The 20,802-nt window shown below is 44.0% G+C and overlaps 1 protein-coding gene across 1 annotated transcript; it reads left to right on the forward strand.

Moving 5' to 3' along the window:
* Positions 1 to 463: 463 nt before the first annotated feature.
* MYL1 (myosin light chain 1) lies at positions 464 to 20,665 on the forward strand. The gene is made up of 7 exons (XM_064163990.1): positions 464 to 724; positions 11,841 to 11,868; positions 15,033 to 15,176; positions 17,275 to 17,448; positions 18,415 to 18,492; positions 18,978 to 19,027; positions 20,344 to 20,665. The coding sequence occupies exons 1-6, from the start codon at positions 605 to 607 to the stop codon at positions 19,004 to 19,006; spliced, it is 573 nt and encodes a 190-aa protein (XP_064020060.1). The 5' UTR covers positions 464 to 604; the 3' UTR covers positions 19,007 to 19,027; positions 20,344 to 20,665.
* The last annotated feature ends 137 nt before the right edge of the window (positions 20,666 to 20,802 follow it).

A 20,802-nucleotide genomic window follows, 5' to 3' on the forward strand; every position in this document is an offset into this window, starting at 1 on the left:
CCACGAAAGTCAAAATTCCTGCTTGAAACTAAATCCTCCTGGAGCACTACACAGGCATGAGGGGAAAGGGGAGGGAAGGGAAGGAAAGATTTATTGCTTAAGCAGACCTGAAATTCTGATGAGAAAAAAAGATCAGTTCAATCCATGCCTGAATGTCAGAGGCAGGTCTGAAACTGTCTTTGTCACAGTTGCCCCTCCTTGGCGTCCATTAAAACAAAATACAAGGCAGGCAGGTTGGGTTTTTAAGAGAGGAGAAAAAAGCCACTGAACTCCCTTGATCTTATGAAGCCCTGAACTCTTACATTCCATTTATAGCTTGAGCTGGAATGACATCCCCCTTGATTAGCAAGCTGTCCAATCCAGCTGCATGTGTCCGGACTGTACAAGGCACTAAGTGAAATATATATATGCCCTTAAGAGTTTAGCACACCGGGTCCACCTCCGAAGCACCGGCTGTAGCTCATTCTGACCACTGCTCCTCTTGCAGGAATCACTACTAAGGGTTTTGGGTTTGGTTTTGTTTTTTTAAGGTTTATCTGGTTTGTTTTTATTTTGGGGGCAAGGGGTTGAGACACCTTCACTTTTCAAGTTTAAGAAACATAAAATGGCACCAAAGAAGGACGTAAAGAAACCAGCAGCAGCAGCAGCACCTGCACCAGCACCTGCACCTGCACCTGCGCCAGCAAAGCCCAAAGAGCCTGCAATCGACCTCAAGAGCATCAAGGTAAATGGATGAACGTGTGCTGAGCATGGACCTCAGGGGCAAAGGGAGCTCAGACTTGCAAGGAAAGGCTGCTTGTGCTTGGTTCCCATGTGGGGACTGCAGTGAAATGAATGAGTTAACCACAGGTGATGGATTTGTTGACCTGCCTGAGCTTTTATTTGACTGTTTGAGTAGCTGGAGGGATATTCAGGCATGACACATGGTTTAACTCAACAGTGAAGCCTGGTGATTTCAAAAGGACTTTCGAATGTGGCCCTTAGAACCTGTTAAGAGATCAGTAGCACTCTGAGATGTTTGATAAAGCTAAATTTAAAAGGAAAAAAAAAGGAAGAAAAAAACCCCATAGAAGTAGGTGCATGAGTAGAGGAAAGGGTTACTGAAACTTGCAATGCAGTGAGTTTCCCATAGCACCCTGCTCAAACCAAACATCATTTTGCAGTTTCCTTTCAAATTCCTTCCCAAATTTTGGCAAGCGCCTGATGCCCCTTTGGTCCTGTGTTTTGAGATCAGCAGGGCTCACCTTGAAAAGCAGAAAGGAAAGAGGCTTTTAGCAAGAGGGCTTTGGCAGTTTCATCTATTATCTTTGCATTTGTGTTGTACAACAAACACTGAGCAAGCCCCCGAGCTGGAAAAGCCACAGCTGGCAGCATTCCCAGCATTTCCAGCTATTCTCTATCAGCTTTACACGTTTGCACAAAATTTACAAGGTGATGTGAACTGAAACCAGCCAAGAGGAAGACACTTCAGGGGTTTGCCTGACTGCATTTCCATTCCCTCTCACACTGGCTGCGGGCTGTGTGTGCTGACCAACATCATGGATACCCCTACAGAGAAATCTCTTCCATATGGGAATTTCTTTACCTAGGAAAGAAAAGAGGGACGTCAAGTGGTTAGAGGGACGAAAAGACAGAGCAATTTCTCAGAGTAGGACTATAAATAGTTATTCTCCACCTACCTGACAAGCTGATTGGTCCTAAGAGCAATTTGCTAAATTCTACATAAGGAATCGTGCCTATTATGGAGAAAAGGAGTACAAAGACTCCTAAAATAGGACCTCCTCATTTTCATCTCATGATAAATTCTCTTTCAGCTATCTTAATACCCACAGTCCTGAGATCACAACCTGCTTGAAGCTTACTTCCATTTTCACCATCATTACTCAGTCTTTTTCTGAAACACTGTGTAGCTTCTCATAAGGCCAAAGCTGAACCCACTGGCAAAGAAAAAAAACGTGCAAGAAGGGGAAAAAAGTGACATTTTAAAATGCTTTAGGTGATCATAGTAAAGGCTACAGAAAAAGGCCACTGTTTTTGAGAATACTGTCTGAAAATGAGCTCAGACTTAATATTTCACTCATCTCCAGAGATGAAGGGGAATGCAAGCTAGATTCCCTACCAAATAATTTAATATGATTTGATAGCTTTCTATGTCCAACTCCTTAGGAGCAAATAGAATTTTCAGCTCCAGAGATCCTAGCTAATCTATCTTTACATAAATAGACTTACTAATTGATCAGGAGCTGAACAATCTGAAGCATCCTCTGCAGCTCACTCCTTTAACCAGGCAGCTCACTATGACAGCAGGAAATCTGTATACTGGTGGCAAAGAGAACACTCTAGTGTTTATCAGTGATAAAAGTAGAGAATATCCCTAAATTCTCTTCCTTTTGAAAGCTAATAGCCATTGAAATACTTTTCTATGTCAGTGAGGGAGTAAAATCTGGGCTCGTTAGTGAAACTCTTCTTGTAACACTAACTGCAGAACCTCAGCATTACTATTCCTGGTGGCAAATAAGTGAAGATGTGGCAGAGTCAGGAAGCCAAATTTTCTGAGTCTTAGCATGAATTAATCCTGAATCCTTCCATCCAATCACTAAAGTCTCAGTGTGAAAAAGACAAAGCACCATTTCCAGCAAAGCTCTAGAACCAAAGAGCACTTAGAAACCTAATCTTTTAACCAGGAGCAGTGAACAGTCTTGTCCTGGGGCTCTTCTCTTAGCACTGATTTACCAGGTGTGAAGTCAAATCCTCCAGCACTCTGAACATGAGCATCGAGTGGGCTCCCTTGTGCTCTTCAGGGAGATGAGCAGCTTGCTACTGATGAGGTGGCTGGGAACACCAGGCTGCAGCACCACCATGACTTGGGGAGTCCCACAGCAGGAAAACCCACAGAAATGCCCTGTCAGCTTTCAGGAAGAGACATCCAAGCCCCTTCTAACTGTTAGAGCTGGAGTGGGTAAGGGCCTAACAAGGGTTTGCAGCAGCCAAATAAGCCACATTTGGCAGTGCACCTCACTTGAAATTGGCATCAGAGATCACGATATTTTCCAAAACAAACAAGGTGATGGTTTACAAATGTGGGTAGTGATTCTTCTGGTGTTACCTATTTTCTCAGATGCCCTGCTCGGCCCATCTTCAGGGAATCTGTTTTCTGAGTCTTCAGGGGTGCACACTTTGAAACTTAGATTCATCTCCCTTCTCTTAAGAGGTCTCAAAACCTGGGTTCTTGTAAATGCAAGCACTCCCGAACTGCCTGTTGCCATCAGAACTCAAGACAGGCCTTTCACTCTTTAATGTTCTTTATTTCTCCATTTTAAATTGACCCAATTAAAACAAATACTTGGCAGTTTGCTAGTACAAATAGCAGCTTGTAAAGGATTTTCTAGTTTTGAGCACCATTTATGGACTGTAAACCTGAGTAACAGGAATAACTAGATGCTAAAAACTTTTATCAATCAAATTTAGCTCTTTCTCAACTTTGGTTTATACTACAACCACTGCAGCAAGAAAGCCAAGGCAGGGAAGGAAGAATTAGTTTTTTAATGGAAATGTAAAGACCATTTACCCACCACTCAGGAAATAACAAAAAAATGTTGCACAAGCCTTTCCAGACTGCGTTCAGAATCCCAGTTCCTCTTATTACATGGCCTGGATTTGAACAATAAGAACAAAGGTTAAAAGAGTGAGTTGTAAGAAGAAAACAGGGCAATGGTTTCATCTCAGCCATGATCAAAGGCAAAATGGCCATATTTTCTGAAGAGACCCCCGAGAATTCTATAGTTAAACCTGTGGCCAAGGACACTTCTTAAGAGATGTCTGCTGACTGAGAAGAAATGCTACAGAGGTCTGCCTCTGCAGCAACTGAGGTCAGACATTAATGATGAGCAATGTCTCATGCTTGGTTCTGCAGCAGTGTGAAACAATGAACTTCACAATGCCCAGATCAGTTTAACTCATCTCTACCACCAGCAGGAAATGTGCACTATTTACTGGAAATATCAGGGCTCTTCCCAGCACAGGCAACCAGCCCTTAGACTGAAGCCGGGCCCACAGCATTGACTGGAATGTTTTGGGGTCTGGGTGCTGGACATGCTGAGTGCAGTGCTCCATAGGCTTCTGCTCTGCAGGTGATGATCAGAACATGTAACTCCGTGGTGGGTTTCACACCTGAGAACGTTCTGTGAGGAGAAACATGGTTTCTTGTAAGGATCCATGGTGTAAGTGATGTTCACTTGGTAGGCAAGGCTTTCCGTGCCGGCGCTTTCATGACCCCAGTCAGGCCCAACTGCAGACAAGCTACCTATGGGAAAAATAAGTTAACATTATCAGCTAGGGAGGACTTGCTAAGGCCTTGGGTAACTGTGTGATGCATGACAAAGCTTGCTGCATGGAAGCATTTGTTTTTACATACAGAGATCTGAAGGCAGTACAAAGTGTTTCTTCAAGTGTCCTTAATCCTTATCATATTCACTACTCAAGTAGGTCACCTCAGACCAGACACTCTGTTGGATATAACCAGAGAGAGAGAGAGAAACTCACTAAAATGCACTGACAGAAAGCTTCTGGGCTACAGGGCCAGCAGGACTGCAGATGTTAGCTGAAACACTCCGAGAACTGCAGACAAAGTCCACATGGAGCTGTGGAGTGAGGACAGGAGTGTTAACAGTAGCTGTGCTCCTGGTGCTGAGGGTTTTCTTAGAAACTGGCAAGTTTCTGTCTGAAGGTTTTGGCACAGGTCTCCAGATTCTGCGTGCTCCAGCTCTGGTGATGACTTCAGAAAGATTGACTGAAGCTGATACACCAGTTGGACAAGGTCACCAGTCCCAACTGCCCTTTCAGGTAGGAAGGGGACAAGCATAAGAATCAAACTTAAGAAATGTAAAGTTGCCTACCTGACACCATCCAGACCACTATGACCACTGAGATACAGCACCATTTGGGATTCACCTCAGCAGAGCAACCTCAGCCAAATCCCTTGCCCTAGTGAACTCCACCACTGATGCCAGAAACACATCAATGGCAGTTGATAAACCACTAGACAGGCAAGGTACAGCATAAAGGTGTGTCCCAGGACAGGTAATTTGGACATCAGACTCAGCTACACACTGACACATCCCTTCAGGACACTGCTGAAAACGAGAAGGAAAAGCAAACAAAAGCCACCACTTAAGTTCCTTGACAAAAGAGTGTTCAGAAGAAATGTGCTTCCTTTTCTTCCTAAAGTGCTGCTAAGCAGTAAGTACCTCAACAGTAGGGACTATGCATATGTGTTAGCAAGTGCTTCTTCACGTCTCTTAACCTGAACAATTTTTTGGGAAATAATGATTTTTTTTTAAAAAATTACTAAGATCCGTTTTTGTAATTCCCAGCTTTGGCAGCATTAAAAATAACCAAACTTGCAGCACTTGGAGAACCTGGGAAATGAAAAGCTTTGGTGGAAAGAGTGGGATTTAAAACAAATGGCACAGAGTGACATTCCAAGAGCTTACAGAGCCACCTCAAGTGACTTGGCAAAGCTCTCCTCCCCAGCTGACAGATCAGAGGCAAGGCACAGAATTGCTGAAACACCTTCAAGCACCTTAGAGCACAGGGAGACTGAAAGGGACAGTAACAGGATATTTGAGTTTCTTACATAAGGCAACAAGAAGGTGACAAATTTAGCTGCTGACGAGTGAAGAAAGAAGCTGTCTGTAAGGAAAGACAACCAAGCTGGAAACTTGCCCTCGCTTGGTGAGGCTTTTCACATCTTATACCCATTGCCAACAAGCACTTTTGCCTGGCTGGGATGCCACAGAGCACTTAAATGTCTAGCAGCAGTAGCTTCAATAACGTTAATGCTGCAGCACTGTCGCTGGGAGGCATGTGCAGACAACAAATTCCTTTCAGGGTAGGGCTCCAGAGCCTCATGTTGCCCTCCATGTCCTCTAAGTGCATTTAGTTTTGCATGAAAAGAATCACTTCTATATGCAAGCACTTCCTCCCCACACCAGAAAGCTAACAGAATCTGTTCCAAATGCCCAATAACACAGGCGGAGCACATCTCTCTCCCACACATTTAATTGACTGGCAGGGCTCACTCCAGTTTTTTGCACCACTGTAAAGCAGCTGTGAAATTCAAAGATTTACATGCAAACAGATTGGAAAGTTACACAGAATGCTTAGGAAATAAAAATAAATAATAATCAAAATAATCTGCAGTTAAGTCCATTACACCCAGAGATTCTGAACTACTCTTCCAAACCTCATGGCTATCTCTCAGCCTTCTTTTTCTCTCCAGTATTAATAATGGTAAGTTTTAGTGTTTCTTCAATTGCATTTCACAGAATCACAGAATTGTCAGGGTTGGAAGTGACCCAAAGGATCATTTAATTTCAAGCCCCCTGTCATGGGCAGGGACACTTTCTACTAGAGCAGGTTGCTCAGAGCCACATCCAGCCTGGCCGTGAAACTTCCAAGGACGTGGCTTTCACCACCTCTTTGGGCATCTCTCCTCTCAAAACAGATCTTTGTTTTTCAAGAGCTCATCTGCTCCTAATGTTTCTCCATCTCATGAAAAGCTAAATCCATCAGGTAGTCAATTATTACTTAAATGAGAAGCAGCCTCTCTAAAATCTGTGCCACCAACCACACAAACGATTGCACCATGGTGAGGGATGGGAGAACAACAAGCCAGTTCTCAGAGGGGCTTGAGAGCTGTGTGGTGTGTTCCAGAAAAGATGTGCAGTTGTATCAGTCCAGGAGCAGATGCTAATGGCAGGCAGATATCACATGAACTAGCTCATCTCCACTAGAAAAATCAAATAATAATGACAAAATCTAGTTCTGAATAGAGGGCTAAAAATACAATGAGTATCCTAAGGCACTCTCCCATTTTCTCCTCTCTGATTTTCCAAGATATCTGATATGTTCTCAGCCTCTTCTACAGAGAGAGTACCTTGAAATATCTGGTGACTCTCTAATCAAATCATATAAATTTTCCCTTCTTTGTAATTCACCCAAAAGGTACCAACCAGCTAAAGCAGCTTTAACTCCCAGCAGCATTTTTTCCTTGGATTTTAACCCTGTCCAGACATGTACAGATTTACAATGAGCAGAAAGGGATTGTCACTTGGGACAGCCATACTCAGTCCCAGCATCCCCCAGCCTAAATGGCCGGGCACAGCACCGTGCTGCAGAGATCTCGCCCGTAAGGCCCATGAAGCAGGGATTTGTTGGGGAAATGAGGAACTTGAGAATAATTTGGAAACAGAGATGTGTGCGAATTGAGGCTTTGGTGATCTGGAGTGGCATACACCCTATCCACTCCACCCAGTGCATCTCAGATCTGGTCAAGATGCCTCTGTCTTGCAACAAGATGACTAGAAAGTGGCCACAACTATACAGGGAGAGGCTGTGCTCTTCAAAACAAACTAGGAAAAACAAACTCAACTAACCAACAACAACAAAATACTCAACTGCTCCCCCGAACAAACTGCCAAAAGCACCACTTCTTCACTGCCACAGATAACCTTCTGGATAATAACTCTGTCCATAAATAATGGGTCAGCTGAGTTAGAGAAATCCAGGTCCTTCTGGTCTTCCAGTTCCTTCAACCTTCCATTATTTCTCTGGAGTTAGGAGGGGGCAGTAGGGCATTGACTATTTCAAACCAAACTCCCTGAAGTTTCACCATCTTCCATAAAGCCCAGAGACTGAGAGTCCTGGGGCTGTTTAGTCTGGAGAAGAGAAGGCTGAGAGGAGATTTTTATCAATCTGTACAAATATCTGAGGGGTGGGTGTCAAGTGGGAGAGATGTACAGTGGTGGTGCACAGCAATAAGACAAGCAGCAGTGGATACAAACTGGACCAGAGAATGTTTCACCTCAATGTGAGGAGAAACTTCTTTATAGTGAGGGTGAGAGAGCCCTGGAGCAGCTGCCCAGAGAGGCTGTGGAGTCTCCTCTGGACACTTTCAAAACCCAGCTGGATGCATTGCTGTGTGAACTCCTCCAGATGACGCTGGCTTGGCAGGGAGGTTGGACTGGATGATCTCTGGAGGTCCCTTGCAACCTCTAAAATTTTGTGATTCTGTGACTCACCATGTCACCCTGACAGTGCAGAGAACACTGCTGGGATCAGAACAAACATCAGACCACTGCAAAATACTTCTCCTTACCCCCTGAAGTTTATGAAAGGTCCTTACAGAATAAGAAATCTTACCCTTGAAGTTTTTTTGAGGGGTGTTTGAAATTATTATATATATACATATATATATATATATACACCACTTTATCTCACAGTGAGCAGCATTTTAGGAGCCAACAGAACTTGTTGGCTTAAAACAGGGATTCTTCACTCAAGTGAATGCACCCTGCTCATGCTAGAGTGTTTCTCTCCCCAGCAAAACTCTGCCTAGTGAGCTTTTTATTTGAGAACAAGTAACAAAACAAAGGGCTGATGTAGTGTGCTCCTGTTTGCTCCTTGAAATTCTGAGCCAGTCTCACAGTGCCAAAAGATCAATCAGCTTATATATTTATCTCCTCTCAGTCTATACCTATTTGATAGCCCATTCAAGCCAGATGGGGAACCCAGGTATCAGTTTTCTATGCCCTGGATAAATGCACCACCCCCCACCCCCCCCCACCCCCACCCCCCCCGTTATTTTCTGCTTGGCATCTGAAGCCTTTTAGCATGAGTTTTGTTGTAGGCAACCACAAAGCTCATCTGGAAGTAAGAAGAAACTTCCAAGAAAATCAATCTATGTTTTCCTTTATGTTTATTTCCTTTTTTTCTAAATCCTGTTTCCAGGGGAGCATTTCCCAGTTACCAGCACTGGAGAATAAGGGCTGAGGGCAGGAGGAGAATTCCACGAAAGGCAACATGCTGCACTGGTCCAGGCTGCATTTCAGCTCTGAAAAAGTCTTTAGAAAGCTCCTCTACCAATGCATTGGGACTGATGGCCAAGATCTGTATTTGCTTTCTCGCTGCCTGAGTGTTCCAGCCCCAGCGAGGACTAATCAGGAGGTCTGCCCTGTGCTAAACCTCTGTTATCTAATCCAGACAAATGTACCAACCCCCTTTCCTATGCAACCACACGATTTTGGCTGTGCTCCTTCCCCAACACATCACTGTTCTCACTGGCTAACAGATTACAAAGAGCAGAGAAACAACTGGCAGTGGAGCATCTTTCCATGCTCAGTATGAATTACTTCACAAGTATTTCTCCCAAAATGCAAGTAATCTGTTTGGACAGGATGTTTTTTCCAGCTAAAATGGCAAGTTTAGAAAACTTCTTGCAGCTCTAGCTGTAGTTTTTAAAATAGGGGGGTAGGAGGTTAATGTCTCAAATACAACCAAATATTTTGACATATTTTGATCACTCAGTTTAATACAAAACCCGACCAAACACAAACCCAGTGAAGCTAAGATTTGATTGCTTCTTTCAGAGCCTTCAATACACTGCAAAGAGACATTCACAAAGTTTATGCTTTTCTTCAGGGCAACTAAGCAAGCTACAGAAGAAAGCTTCTCTCAGTAATCACATTCTGTCATTAGGAAATGTGAGCACCAGTGAGTGCTCAGCAAAGAAAATCAATAGAAATCAGAGAGGAGATTAGTGCTGGCAACAGGGACTCAACTGTCACACAACCATTCCCATCGTGGTTCCATGACACTTTTGATCCAGCTGAGGTGGCAAGGAAGCAGCTTGCAGCAAAATTTTGTAATCTTTGTACATTGTGTCACAGCATTCATTTGGAAATTTGACCTGGAGAGACAAGATCTTTGCTACTGAAGAAGCTGCAGACTCTACCTCCTGCAACCTACCTAGAAACTCCCTACTTGTAGTCCCACCATGACCCCTCTATTCTGTAATTCAAAAAGCAAGTACTCCTTTCCCCATCGGGAACAGTCACAAAGCCCCAGCTCACACAGCCCCAGCTCACAAAGCCTTTTGGGAGTCTTAACTCCTGTCACAGCTTCCCCCTTGACTCCACGGCACTAAAAAAACCTCGGAAGCACTTCCTATCACAGCAACTGGTGAACTGTGGCCTGCCTAACCCCATCCATAGAGGAAAAGTGTCCTAGAGTGACACGGTGACACTCTTTCCCCCCAGCCACATAACAGCCACTAGCCTAGCAATACAGTTGGGTCCAAAACACACCGATAATTTTCAGTAGCCTTTAAAGTACTCAGAGTGTGACCAGAATAGCTTCAGTCAGGCACCACCTCTGCCAACAGGTTAATCTGCTCAGAGCCAGCAATGTCTCAAGCTGAGCACTCAAGTACAAGCACCATTCATTTAATATTAACCTATGTTGCCCATCCAAGAGGTTGAGCAAAGCCCTGCAAAGCTACAAGGACCATCCATAGCTGCACATAACACAACCTGCAAGCTACATGTAAAAGCAGCCAGCTGGGCAAACATGACACCTCTCACCCTCAGCACTCCTTGCTCACTGACTTTATGGCTTATTGGAGAAATAGAATCCTTCCCTATAAGGAAGTCTTGTTAAGTCTGGACATGGAATATCTCCTCTTGAGAGTATGGACTCAGAAAGTGCTGACACAAATCAAACTTACTGCCTGCCACTCCCTGCCCTTCTACAGTCTCCCAAAAATAGCCTTTCTAAGACGTCCATCAAGACATGGAGCCTCCTGTCACTTTGCCCTAAGAAAGCTAAAGAACTCACCAAGGGGAGGGACCACTTCCTTCTGACACCTAATCCAGGCAATGCCGTCAGCACCGCCAGATAAATAAGGGGAAGAAAGGCCAGGAAAGCAGGACCACTCTCAAGACCTCTCAGCTAATCCCTCCTGCCCGTCTGCTGCTCCGCTTTTCCAACTCTAAGCCATGGTGGGTCCACTAGAAAGCTATTGGGTAGTCAGGCAGCAGAAAATTGAGCTTCTCACTCAAGTTAGTTGTGGGGTGAGGGAGGGTGGAGAAGGACAGTCCAGGAGGCACCTCAGGTTTGCTTGGTTTTCCTCCTGAAGAACATAAAGGAGGTCTTCCGGTTAGCCTCAAGTTCTTCACCAGGCAAAGGTGGCTGTGCAGCTCCTGGAGCTTCAGGCAGAAGGGTTTCAATTTAATGGTGCTGCCTGCTGAGTATTTTGGTACTTTTAAATTGGATGGAACCTATCAAAGTGGCAAAAGAAAAGAGTAATATTTTTACAGAAGTAAATCATAGTTTAGTATTTTATGAAATAATGTACTACCAAAAGCTGAATTTGGAACACAAACTTTCAGGAATTGGTTTGATTTCTGTATCAGTGTGAAGAGAAGGTGCTTGTTAAGCGCTACTACTCCAAATGGCCATAACAAAGCAGGTAAATGACCTGATGGTGCATTAACGACTTCAGGGCTTTCCCTGGGGTGCAGATTCCAAGGGAATCTCTAAGAATAGACGCGGGTGATGCATTTTAACAAGAGAAGTTGCTAGTTCAGGTTGCCATGGCCTAATTACCTTAGGTAAGACAGATGTAGGAGCACTCAGATATTTTGTTCTATTTGCTTTCCCTCGGTGCATTTTCAGCAGTATTAGTTCTCTTTTCTCTCTCTCTCTCTCTCTTCCCAACTGCAGTCCTTCACTCCTGACCAAATTAATGGTAAGTGAAAAAAAAGTTAAGCTTTTAACAGAGGGCAAGACGGGGGAAGAATAGAACTGCTAAAGGAATGCTAAATAGTCACCACTCTTAACAACTGTTCTGCTGTCTGCATTACTTCTGAGACTCTGGCAGGCTACCTTTTTGCTGTTTTGGAAGATGACTCATGGATTGAGCTGGATGCTTTAGAAAAGCAGGTTCTTCCCCCCGCCCCCCCTTCCTAAGCTATTTTTTGTGATTGATTTCCTTCTGACAGATCGAGTTCTCCAAGGAGCAGCAGGATGGTAAGTTACAAGAGAGCAAATGTGTTTTACACATATGTGGGTTCACGGAGGAGCTGCAGGCTCAGAGCTTTAAACATTACAAAAAGATGAGCTAGGACTTCAGCTGGTACAAATCTCCACACTCTTAACTTCAGAGGAGCAAGTGCTGACCTATGCTAAACAAGCCTGAGCATAGCCTGACACACATCTTATCTGGGTGTTTATGTGCTGCCCAGGCTGAGGAGTTTGTGCCATGTTATGGAGAGAACCTGTGCTGGTGTTACCAACTCTACCTACTGAACATTTCTCACTTGTGCTCCTGTACTGACCATGCACAAGGATGCTGAAAACAGGGCTTGCAATTGAAAGGCAAAGGGAAAATAAAGGACAACAAAAGGAGAGAGATGGATGAAAATTTAACTTAGTTGCAGCAGCATTCCAACTTTACATGAACAGAAGATGCAAGAGGCCTACAAGTCAGTTTTACCGGGAGGTGTGGTAGAAGGGGAGAAACAACGGCATTAATGCATTCATAAAGCATGGAAATAGCTAGCAAGTGAGTGACTTGCATCAATTATTGCCTATAAGCACAACAGTCTGGAGGTGCTGCAACTCTTGACGATCTTGCTGTGTTCTCTGCTTCACAAGTCACCAGCAAGCTCCATGTTTACTTTTTCCTTACTTGTTAGAAAGATCCAATTTAAAATTCTGACATGAATGAAAATCCTCACCAAAGCTCTGGAAAGCTAAGCTGGAGCATTTTAAATATCCTAGGAAATGCATTTGGACTAGAGTAAATAACATAGGTTTTAAAAGTGTCAAACGCTCAGCAGTAAATTCTTCACAGCCAGAAGTCTACAAAGGGTTTATAATGGAAGATACAAGGATTTACTAGAAACCCAGAGAGAAAGGAACAGCTAGAAGCAGGTCTTAAGAAAGGCCTAAACTTGCTGAACACCAGCGTGCTGGGGTTGCATGATGAATGCAATACGGAAAGGTGTAGTGCAGGAACTGAAACTGGAAATATTTGTTTTCCTGCAGTCAAAACACTCCTTCCTGGTCACAAAAATCCATTTGGACTCTTCCTCACTTTCAAATTCTAAAGCTTTTACAAAGGGATTGGGATGGTTTATGGAAAAATACTACATCTCCAACAAAGCACAGTGTTTCTTCCAGCTTCCCTACGTATTTCATACCATCCAGCTGCTGTAACACTGCGGTGACTGAACCAAGTAGTGGAGCAACTAAAAGATACTTCAGAGGGGGAGAATTTCCCAGCAGCATTAGTGTCCCATCCTCAGTGTGGGCTGACATGCCCACAGCTGCGTAGCATTCTCCTCACAGAGGAGTTTATCTGTGCTTATTCCAGCAGAGGCATAAACTAGGACGAGCTGTGTATATATATATATATAGCTAGTATATATGTATACACAACTACAAAGATATATTGCAGTGAAATTCACACCCGAGAGACGGAACTAAAACCAGGTCTTTCATCCAAGCTGGGAAACAGTGCTCAGATCTAAGTGAACATAAAACTCCACAAGATTTACGAAACAGAGACTCTCTCCTGATGGCTTTTCTAATAGCAAACTGGCATTGGTTTATACCTGGCTTTAGGTGTCATTAATGCTCCAGATGAAAGATGGGATCATAGGATATAAATCACCACAGTTCTATCGACCTCAGCTTCTGGAGCAGGAGCTGATAGCAAGTTGGAATATTGTAAGGGGAAGATCTACAGGTCTCCAGAAGGTCTTGATTTCGTATCCTGCAATAAAGGCTGTAAAGGCGAATAGCAGGAAGGAGCTACAAGTCTCTCATACCAGACAGTAAGAGGGTTAGTTTCAGATGCATTAAATTGCAGCCTACCAGGCTGACATCCCGTGTCAGCAGTTTTACTGGGTGTTAGCAGCTCTCCTACAAAGGCAGCATATGAATGGCTAAAGCATGAACCTAAATCCTCTGTGTCACACGTCCCCAGCACGAGATCAGCAAAGATGTGATTTCAAATGTAGTTTATTACTCCTAAACCTGCTCCGAGGCATGGAGCATGCCATCTACACATCTGTGAAACAAAGCCTCTCTTGCTGCTGGAAGTGCAGCATGGCCAAGGGAAAGACATTTTCACTTGGTTTATATGGACCTAAACCACAGCATCTTCAGACACTGCAGTGTGGAAGAAATCGACAGTACAGTCCACAATGCTCTTAATATAAAAAGCCATCTTTGAACCTCACCACTAGATTCTTGACTTCTGCTTCTTCTCCCTTTAAAAAACAAACCAAAGCCCTTTAATTATTTTTATTCTTTGCACCAAACACTCCAAAACTCTGAAAAATAAGGCAAGGCAATTAACATGTAGCTTTTCAAAGAAGACGAAGGCTGGCGATGCAATGAAGACAGCTGCCTGTGCTGATTCTTGTAGGGAAAATGTCTGTACACCAAGTTCTTTGTTCAGCAGTAAGAGAGAAATAAGTGAAAACTGATGTGGTGCCAAAGGTTTTAGTGGTGCCAAAAGAAGCCAAGTCTCCAAGTGTGCCAACTGGAAATGTATTGGAACAAGGCACCACCCAAGTACTGTCACTGGAAAAGCTGGAAATTCATCCATATGAAAGAAGCAGGGACAGACTGCAAAAAGGAGAGAAGAGAGGGAACAAACACAAATAACAATGTTATTGTTGTCATCTTTAAGGGAAAGCAAAAGTAGAAGCATTTGAAATTCACTGTGTAGTTAAGATGCTAGGACAGCTGGTAGGACCAGTGGAAGCAGGCAGATGTTCTGCACTGCTGAGTACTTGGAAGAGTCTTAGTTCTCTGGTGAGCTAACATGGAGTGGATAATAACAATTTTTTACCTTGTGCTATGTCACATCAAGAAACCTGTTCTTGAATGGCAAAGTTCAGAGAAGACTCAGCTTGCCCTGTGCTCAAAATAACACAGAGTCAATCACAATGCTATCAATGGCTGGCAGAGCCAGGAAAGCTAGGCAAGGTAGATTCAAAAGTTTAAAAATAGTGAAACCAAAATGTCAGAGGCCAGGAGTCCTTCTTGGGATTGCGGGCCAAAGATTCCCCTGGCCAACTCCCCCATTGCTGGTGGAACAGTGCCAGGAAACAACTGACACACGTCTTTATCAGTATAGAACTGCCTGGCTCAATATAACTGTTGCTCTTCCCTTGCAGACTTCAAGGAGGCCTTCCTCCTCTTTGACAGGACTGGTGATGCCAAGATCACCTTGAGCCAGGTCGGTGATATCATCCGGGCTCTGGGGCAGAACCCTACAAATGCTGAGGTCAACAAGATCCTGGGCAACCCCAGCAAAGAGGGTAAGTACCCTGCAGCCTCTCATGGACCCTTCTGAGGATGGAGAATTGTAATTAGGCAACATCCATAGTCACAGAAGAAGGGACCTTTTGCTCTGGTAGGGAGCAAGGAGGACTCTGCATCAACAACACATGGAATTTCACAGGATGAGATTGCATCGCTTTGGAAGGGACGCTCAAAGGTCATCTTGTCCAACTCTCCAGTTCTGTTTGAAAAGGATGATGGTGATGTGCAATACAGTTTTCAGAAAGAGGGAAACCTCATTGTTAGGATATGATGAATTATCAGTTGATGTCAGCTGGATGTGGGCGTAATACACCCTCATTGCAACTCACAGCCCACTTGTGCCCCTGTCTTGGGTTCTAATGCAAATTCCCAGAGACTCTAATAAATTTGATAGACCCAATAACAATTTATAGAGTGCCCTCCCCTCTTCCCCCTCCTTTCCCAAAGATAGGGATTAGACATAGGGAGAGAGAGAGATAAGCACACCTGAATAAATCAATCTCACTCGATTTGGAAGTTAAAAGGAAAAAAGTTTAACAATAACTTAGAAAAGGTATTGGAGGTAGGGAAGTTTACAAAGGATAGGGAAGGGAAAACAGCAAAATACAAAAAGGGATAAATACAACCCGGGTGATATGGTGGTATTGATCTGCCTCGTGGCTGCCACGTGTGTGCTGGTATGCAGTGTGTGTGTGTGTGTCAGAGGGAGCTAAGCGAGAGAGAGAGGAAGCCCCTCTCTTTTTATAGCACAGGAAGTGGGGGGGGTGAGCTAACCATCACCTGGAGTGTGGCCCACCCCTGGGGAGGGGCCAAGACCCCTAGGGTCAGGTTCAGGGTTACTCCCCCTGGAGCGTTAACCCTATACAGCCCCTGTTCTTGCTGAGGAGTTGCAAGCCCATTTCTAACAGTCTGCTCAAAGCTCCTACAAACCTAGGTGTGCTGAGGCGTATGTTAGCCATTTATTATAGCAGTCACTTTCTATTTCCTTTATCTTGCCTCTTAGAGGTAAAATAAATGGTAAGTACTGTACTTAGCTCCTTACAAGGACTTATCTGCAGGTGAGCCCTGATTTCAGTCATGCGGAACCACATTAAGATGGGCAAAATTATATCCAAATCCTCAGGCCAGGTGAAGCCAGCTCTGAGGAACAATTTGGAAGACTTGCATTAAGTATTAGCACTATCAGGAACCACTGAGCAGGAGAGAAACCGAGGTGAGGCCATGACAGTGCTTAAGTGACTACAACAATAACTGACAAGGGTTTTGATATAACTGGGTAGCAAAATAATTTCAGCAACAAATTTATATTCGAAAAACTCTTGCATCTTTCCATCACTGCCCAGATGAAGGCTCAGAGCCTGCCCAGATGAAGGCTGCAGTGAAAAAAAGGGGGAGGAGGGAATCCTTTTTTTTTTTTTTTTGTTAGCCTTGCTCCAACAAAAGAACTTTTAGGGAAGGCCTCACTGAGGACTGCAACTTCTGGTTGAAAAGCAGCGGGGTTAGATGCACTAGGCCTGCTAGTCCTTAAACCTTCACATTCAATATGTCAATAGTAAATTTGGACACCATTCCCATTGGACATTCCTATTTTCAATTAGATAATTATTTTGTAATAGTCTCTGCTGCCATGTCTAAGAGACCCTGCAGAGCTCAGTAACACATCAGCCATCTCAGACTTCCCTACATCACAATCTCCTGCTCTTGTTACCTTTTCCACACTGTTGGGGTTAAAGACTTGTTTTGCTGTTTTATACAGTGTCCCTCCCTCACAAAATCCCTTTAAAGACCAACTCATAGAGCAGGTTTAATTTCTGAAAGAGAAATACAACATGCACATAAGCATAGGCAGTTTTGTGAGAAGAAGGCTGGAGATGGCAAAAAAAAAAAACCCAGAGGGATGTGAAAATTGACTGCCCCTGATAACAGAGACTGTATTCTGCAAAGTACCTGCCAAATCCTCAAATGAAGTCTAGAGTGAAAGACAGAGATGTGCAAATCAGGTGGGAGGCTCTCCTGCATCTCAGGGCAACTCTGCTTGAAAGAACACACACACAGGAGTCTCTAACACACAGTAACTGCTGCTTTGCTTTCCAGAGATGAATGCCAAGAAAATTACTTTTGAAGAGTTCCTGCCCATGTTGCAAGCAGCTGCTAACAACAAGGAGCAGGGCACCTATGAGGACTTTGTTGAAGGTCTGCGTGTCTTTGACAAGGAAGGCAATGGCACAGTCATGGGAGCTGAGCTCCGTCACGTACTGGCTACTCTGGGTGAGTGATCATTAGCTCTCTGAGAACTTCAGAAGTTGCTGCTGTTTTGAAGGCAAGAGAGAGGCAGCAAAGACTGTCACAGGATCACAGGATATTAGGAGTTGGAAGGAAGCTCTGGAAGTTTTCCAGCCCAACCCCCCTGCCACAGCAGCACCAGAGAATCCAGCACAGGTCACACAGGAACACATCCAGACAGGGCTGCAAAGGCTCCACAGAAGGACACTCCACAGTCTCTCTGGGCAGCCTGTGCCAGGGCTCTGGGATCATCACAGCAAATAAATTGTTGCTCCTGTTGAGCTGGAACTTGCTGTGCTGCAGTTTGCATCCCTTGCCCCTTGTCCTGTGGCAGGGCACAAGTGAGCAGAGGCTGTCCCTGTCCCTTCCTTCCTGCCCCCCAGCCCTCGGCTCTTGATAGATATTGCTCAGATCCCCTCTCAGCCTTCTCCTCTGCAGCCTAAGCAGCCCCAGGGCTCTCAGCCTCTCCTCCTCAGGCAGTGCTGCAGTCCCTTCAGCATCCTTGTGGACCTGTGTTGGACTCTCTCCAGTAGATCTCTGTCCTTCTTGAAATACAAAGCCAGACAAGACTCCAGGCTTCCTCACTGCAAATCAACAAGGAAACCAAATACATAACTCAGTAGAAAGCCTAGAGGAAAATGTTTGCTTTATTACTTCTGCCTTGGGACTGGGCAGTGGAGGTGCTCATTATTTGAGGGTTAGAGGGAAAAGGCTGCATGACAGACATACACAGACAGAGGATTTGCTGCACCATTTCTTTGTTCTGTAAGACAAACCAGAATCCTTGGGATTATGTGCACGTGCAAAACTGCTAAAGAAAATTAGTTACTGAAACTTGGGCCATCTATAAGTCTTTTTGTAACTAACTCTGAAAACAAGACAAGATGTAGGATTCACCCTTAGTGCAGTGGTGAGTTGTGTGTGTGACTAATAGCTATCTCCATGCTCCAGGTGAGAAGATGACAGAAGAGGAAGTAGATGAACTCATGAAAGGTCAGGAAGACTCCAATGGCTGCATCAACTATGAAGGTAAGTCCAAGGATTCAATACCCTCTCATTCTACATTTCTTCTCTCTGCATTTCATTGCAGTTGGATTTTAGCTTCTCAGGCAAATCAGTTGTACAAAGCTACAGATAAGTTGAAGAGCTTATGCATGAAAACAACTCTTGCAACTGTTTACAGTCACTCTCCCAAAAAGAATAGACTGAGCTAGAGCAGAGAAGACTCCTTCAGTTAGGGCCAGGTTTCTAAACTGTGACTTTCTGTGGATCAGAAGCAGTGACAGAAACCAATCCTATCACTAATACTTTGACTAAGTGCTCTGTCATATATTTAGCCTTATCACACTTACATATTAAACACTTGGACCACTCTATCATGTCATTGGGTCAAATCTAAGAAAGAAGAGGAGTTTTCAATGTCACCAGCTCAGAAACAACCTCTCTTTATAAAGGTAGTTCCCAAAGTAACATTTGCTGCTCCTTCTAACCAGCACATCTGTATTTCTCCACAGCATTTGTAAAGCACATCTTGTCTGTCTAAGTGGTCTTCCCCAGACACCAGGTACGTCCTTATCTGCACCTTGCCTGTTTGTCATAGCCTTCTTCTCTGCTCATGGCCAGACAGAGGTTGTGAAAGCAACAGGACACCATCTTCTCAATAATACAAAGAAAACAAACCAAAACTAGCATCCAAGAGCAAAGAAAATGGGAATGCAAATTCCTGGATGTTGTTCACAGCTCTATAATTGGTTTGAAACAGTTTGGTGGATTTTTCATGCATATCCAAACTGTGAAAAGAAATGCTCAGTTTGCCTGGAAATGCTCAGGCTTGAATATTACTTCCTTATCCCTGCTGTCACACAAAATTAAAGTTTAATCTGTGCAAGGCTTCATGAGACATTTATGCTGTAAGCACATTGATTTTTTGTGTTTATTTGTTTAAAGAAATGAGAAAAATTGAAGCATCACCTACCAATAATTGACAGATTTTTGTAAATACAGAGCAGCCTGGATACCTGCACAAACTCTTGAAAACAGTTCTTCAAACAAAAACAATCATAAAATCATAGAATGGTCTGGGTTGGAAGGGACCTCCAAAGGTCACCCAGTCTGACCTTCCTGCAGTCAGCAGGGACATCTCAACTAGATCAGGCTGCTCCGAGCCCTGTCAAGCCTCGCCTTCAGTATCTCCAGGGATGGGGCCTCAACCACCTCCCCAGGCAACCTGTTGCAGTGTTCCACCACCCTCATAGTGCAGAACCTGTTCCTAACATCCAATCTCAAGTTGCTCTGCTCCAGTTTGAAGCCATCGTCCCTGCAGGCCTTTGCAAACAGTCTCTCTGCAGCCCTCTTGTAGCCCCCCTCAGGTACTGGCAAGCTGCTATTAGGTGTCCCTGGAGCCTTCTCTTCTCCAGGCTGAACACCCTCAACTCCCTCAGCCTATCCTTGTAGCAGAGCTGCTCCAAATCCCCTGATCATTTTTGTGGCCCTCTGCTGGACTCACTCCACGAGGTCCATGTCCTTGCTGTGTGTAGGGCTCTAGAGCTGGATGCATCACTGCAGGTGAAAAGAGTACTCATCTGAAAAGAGTATTCAAATAGTCTAAAGAGGGCTTCCAAAATACCCAATCATTTAGCAGTTCTTCTACAAGTAGAGGAAAACGAACCAACCAACCAATCCACAACCTTGATATGCTGTCTTCAAAATGTAGACACAAATAAGTGTGGGTCTGCAGCTTATTTGCACTGTTGGTTATTCTGTCCCAGGAAAGAAAAGTCCTGGCTCCTCAAATGAGAAATCAAGGGCTTAGTTTGTAATTTTACAAGTGTTTCTTCAGTGACTAGTGACTTCAAATGCACCTTTCTCATTCCTTTTCAGAATAGCTCAAATTCAGAAAGACCAGATGACACTTGAGAGTCTTGCTCAGCCTGTCATCAGCAACATGGAAGCTGCACAGAACTGGATGATAAGCCTCCAACCCCACCACTATTTTAATTTACCAGTGCATCCATAGGGATCACATCTGTGTCATTATACCTTCAGATAAAACGCCTGAACTTCCACCAAGGCAAGCTAAAAAGATTAAACCACTACCATCCAGGATCCATCCATTGATCCCAAGCATCTCCTTCCATGTTGCTTGCCTTGAAACAATGTCATCTCTTGGAAAATAAGCATCAATAAATCTTTGTGGTCTTTTTTTGGCTATAAAGTCTGGTTTTTTTCTCCTCTAAAGCTGTTCAAAGCCACTCAAAGCAGCACTTGGCACTTCATTTATTTTCACAGCAGATTGTATTTTACAAAATAAAGTTGTTTGTTTGTTTGTTTCCATAGAGA

Source organism: Pogoniulus pusillus, chromosome 24, assembly GCF_015220805.1.
Source record: "Pogoniulus pusillus isolate bPogPus1 chromosome 24, bPogPus1.pri, whole genome shotgun sequence".
Taxonomy (NCBI): domain Eukaryota; kingdom Metazoa; phylum Chordata; class Aves; order Piciformes; family Lybiidae; genus Pogoniulus; species Pogoniulus pusillus.

Coding starts and splice junctions, on each gene's coding strand:
- MYL1 (XM_064163990.1), top strand. CDS start 605: ATGGCACCAAAGAAGGACGTAAAGAAACCAGCAGCAGCAGCAGCACCT. Junction 17,449..18,414: donor TCACGTACTGGCTACTCTGG/GTGAGTGATCAT, acceptor TCCATGCTCCAG/GTGAGAAGATGACAGAAGAG. Junction 18,493..18,977: donor TGGCTGCATCAACTATGAAG/GTAAGTCCAAGG, acceptor ATTTCTCCACAG/CATTTGTAAAGCACATCTTG.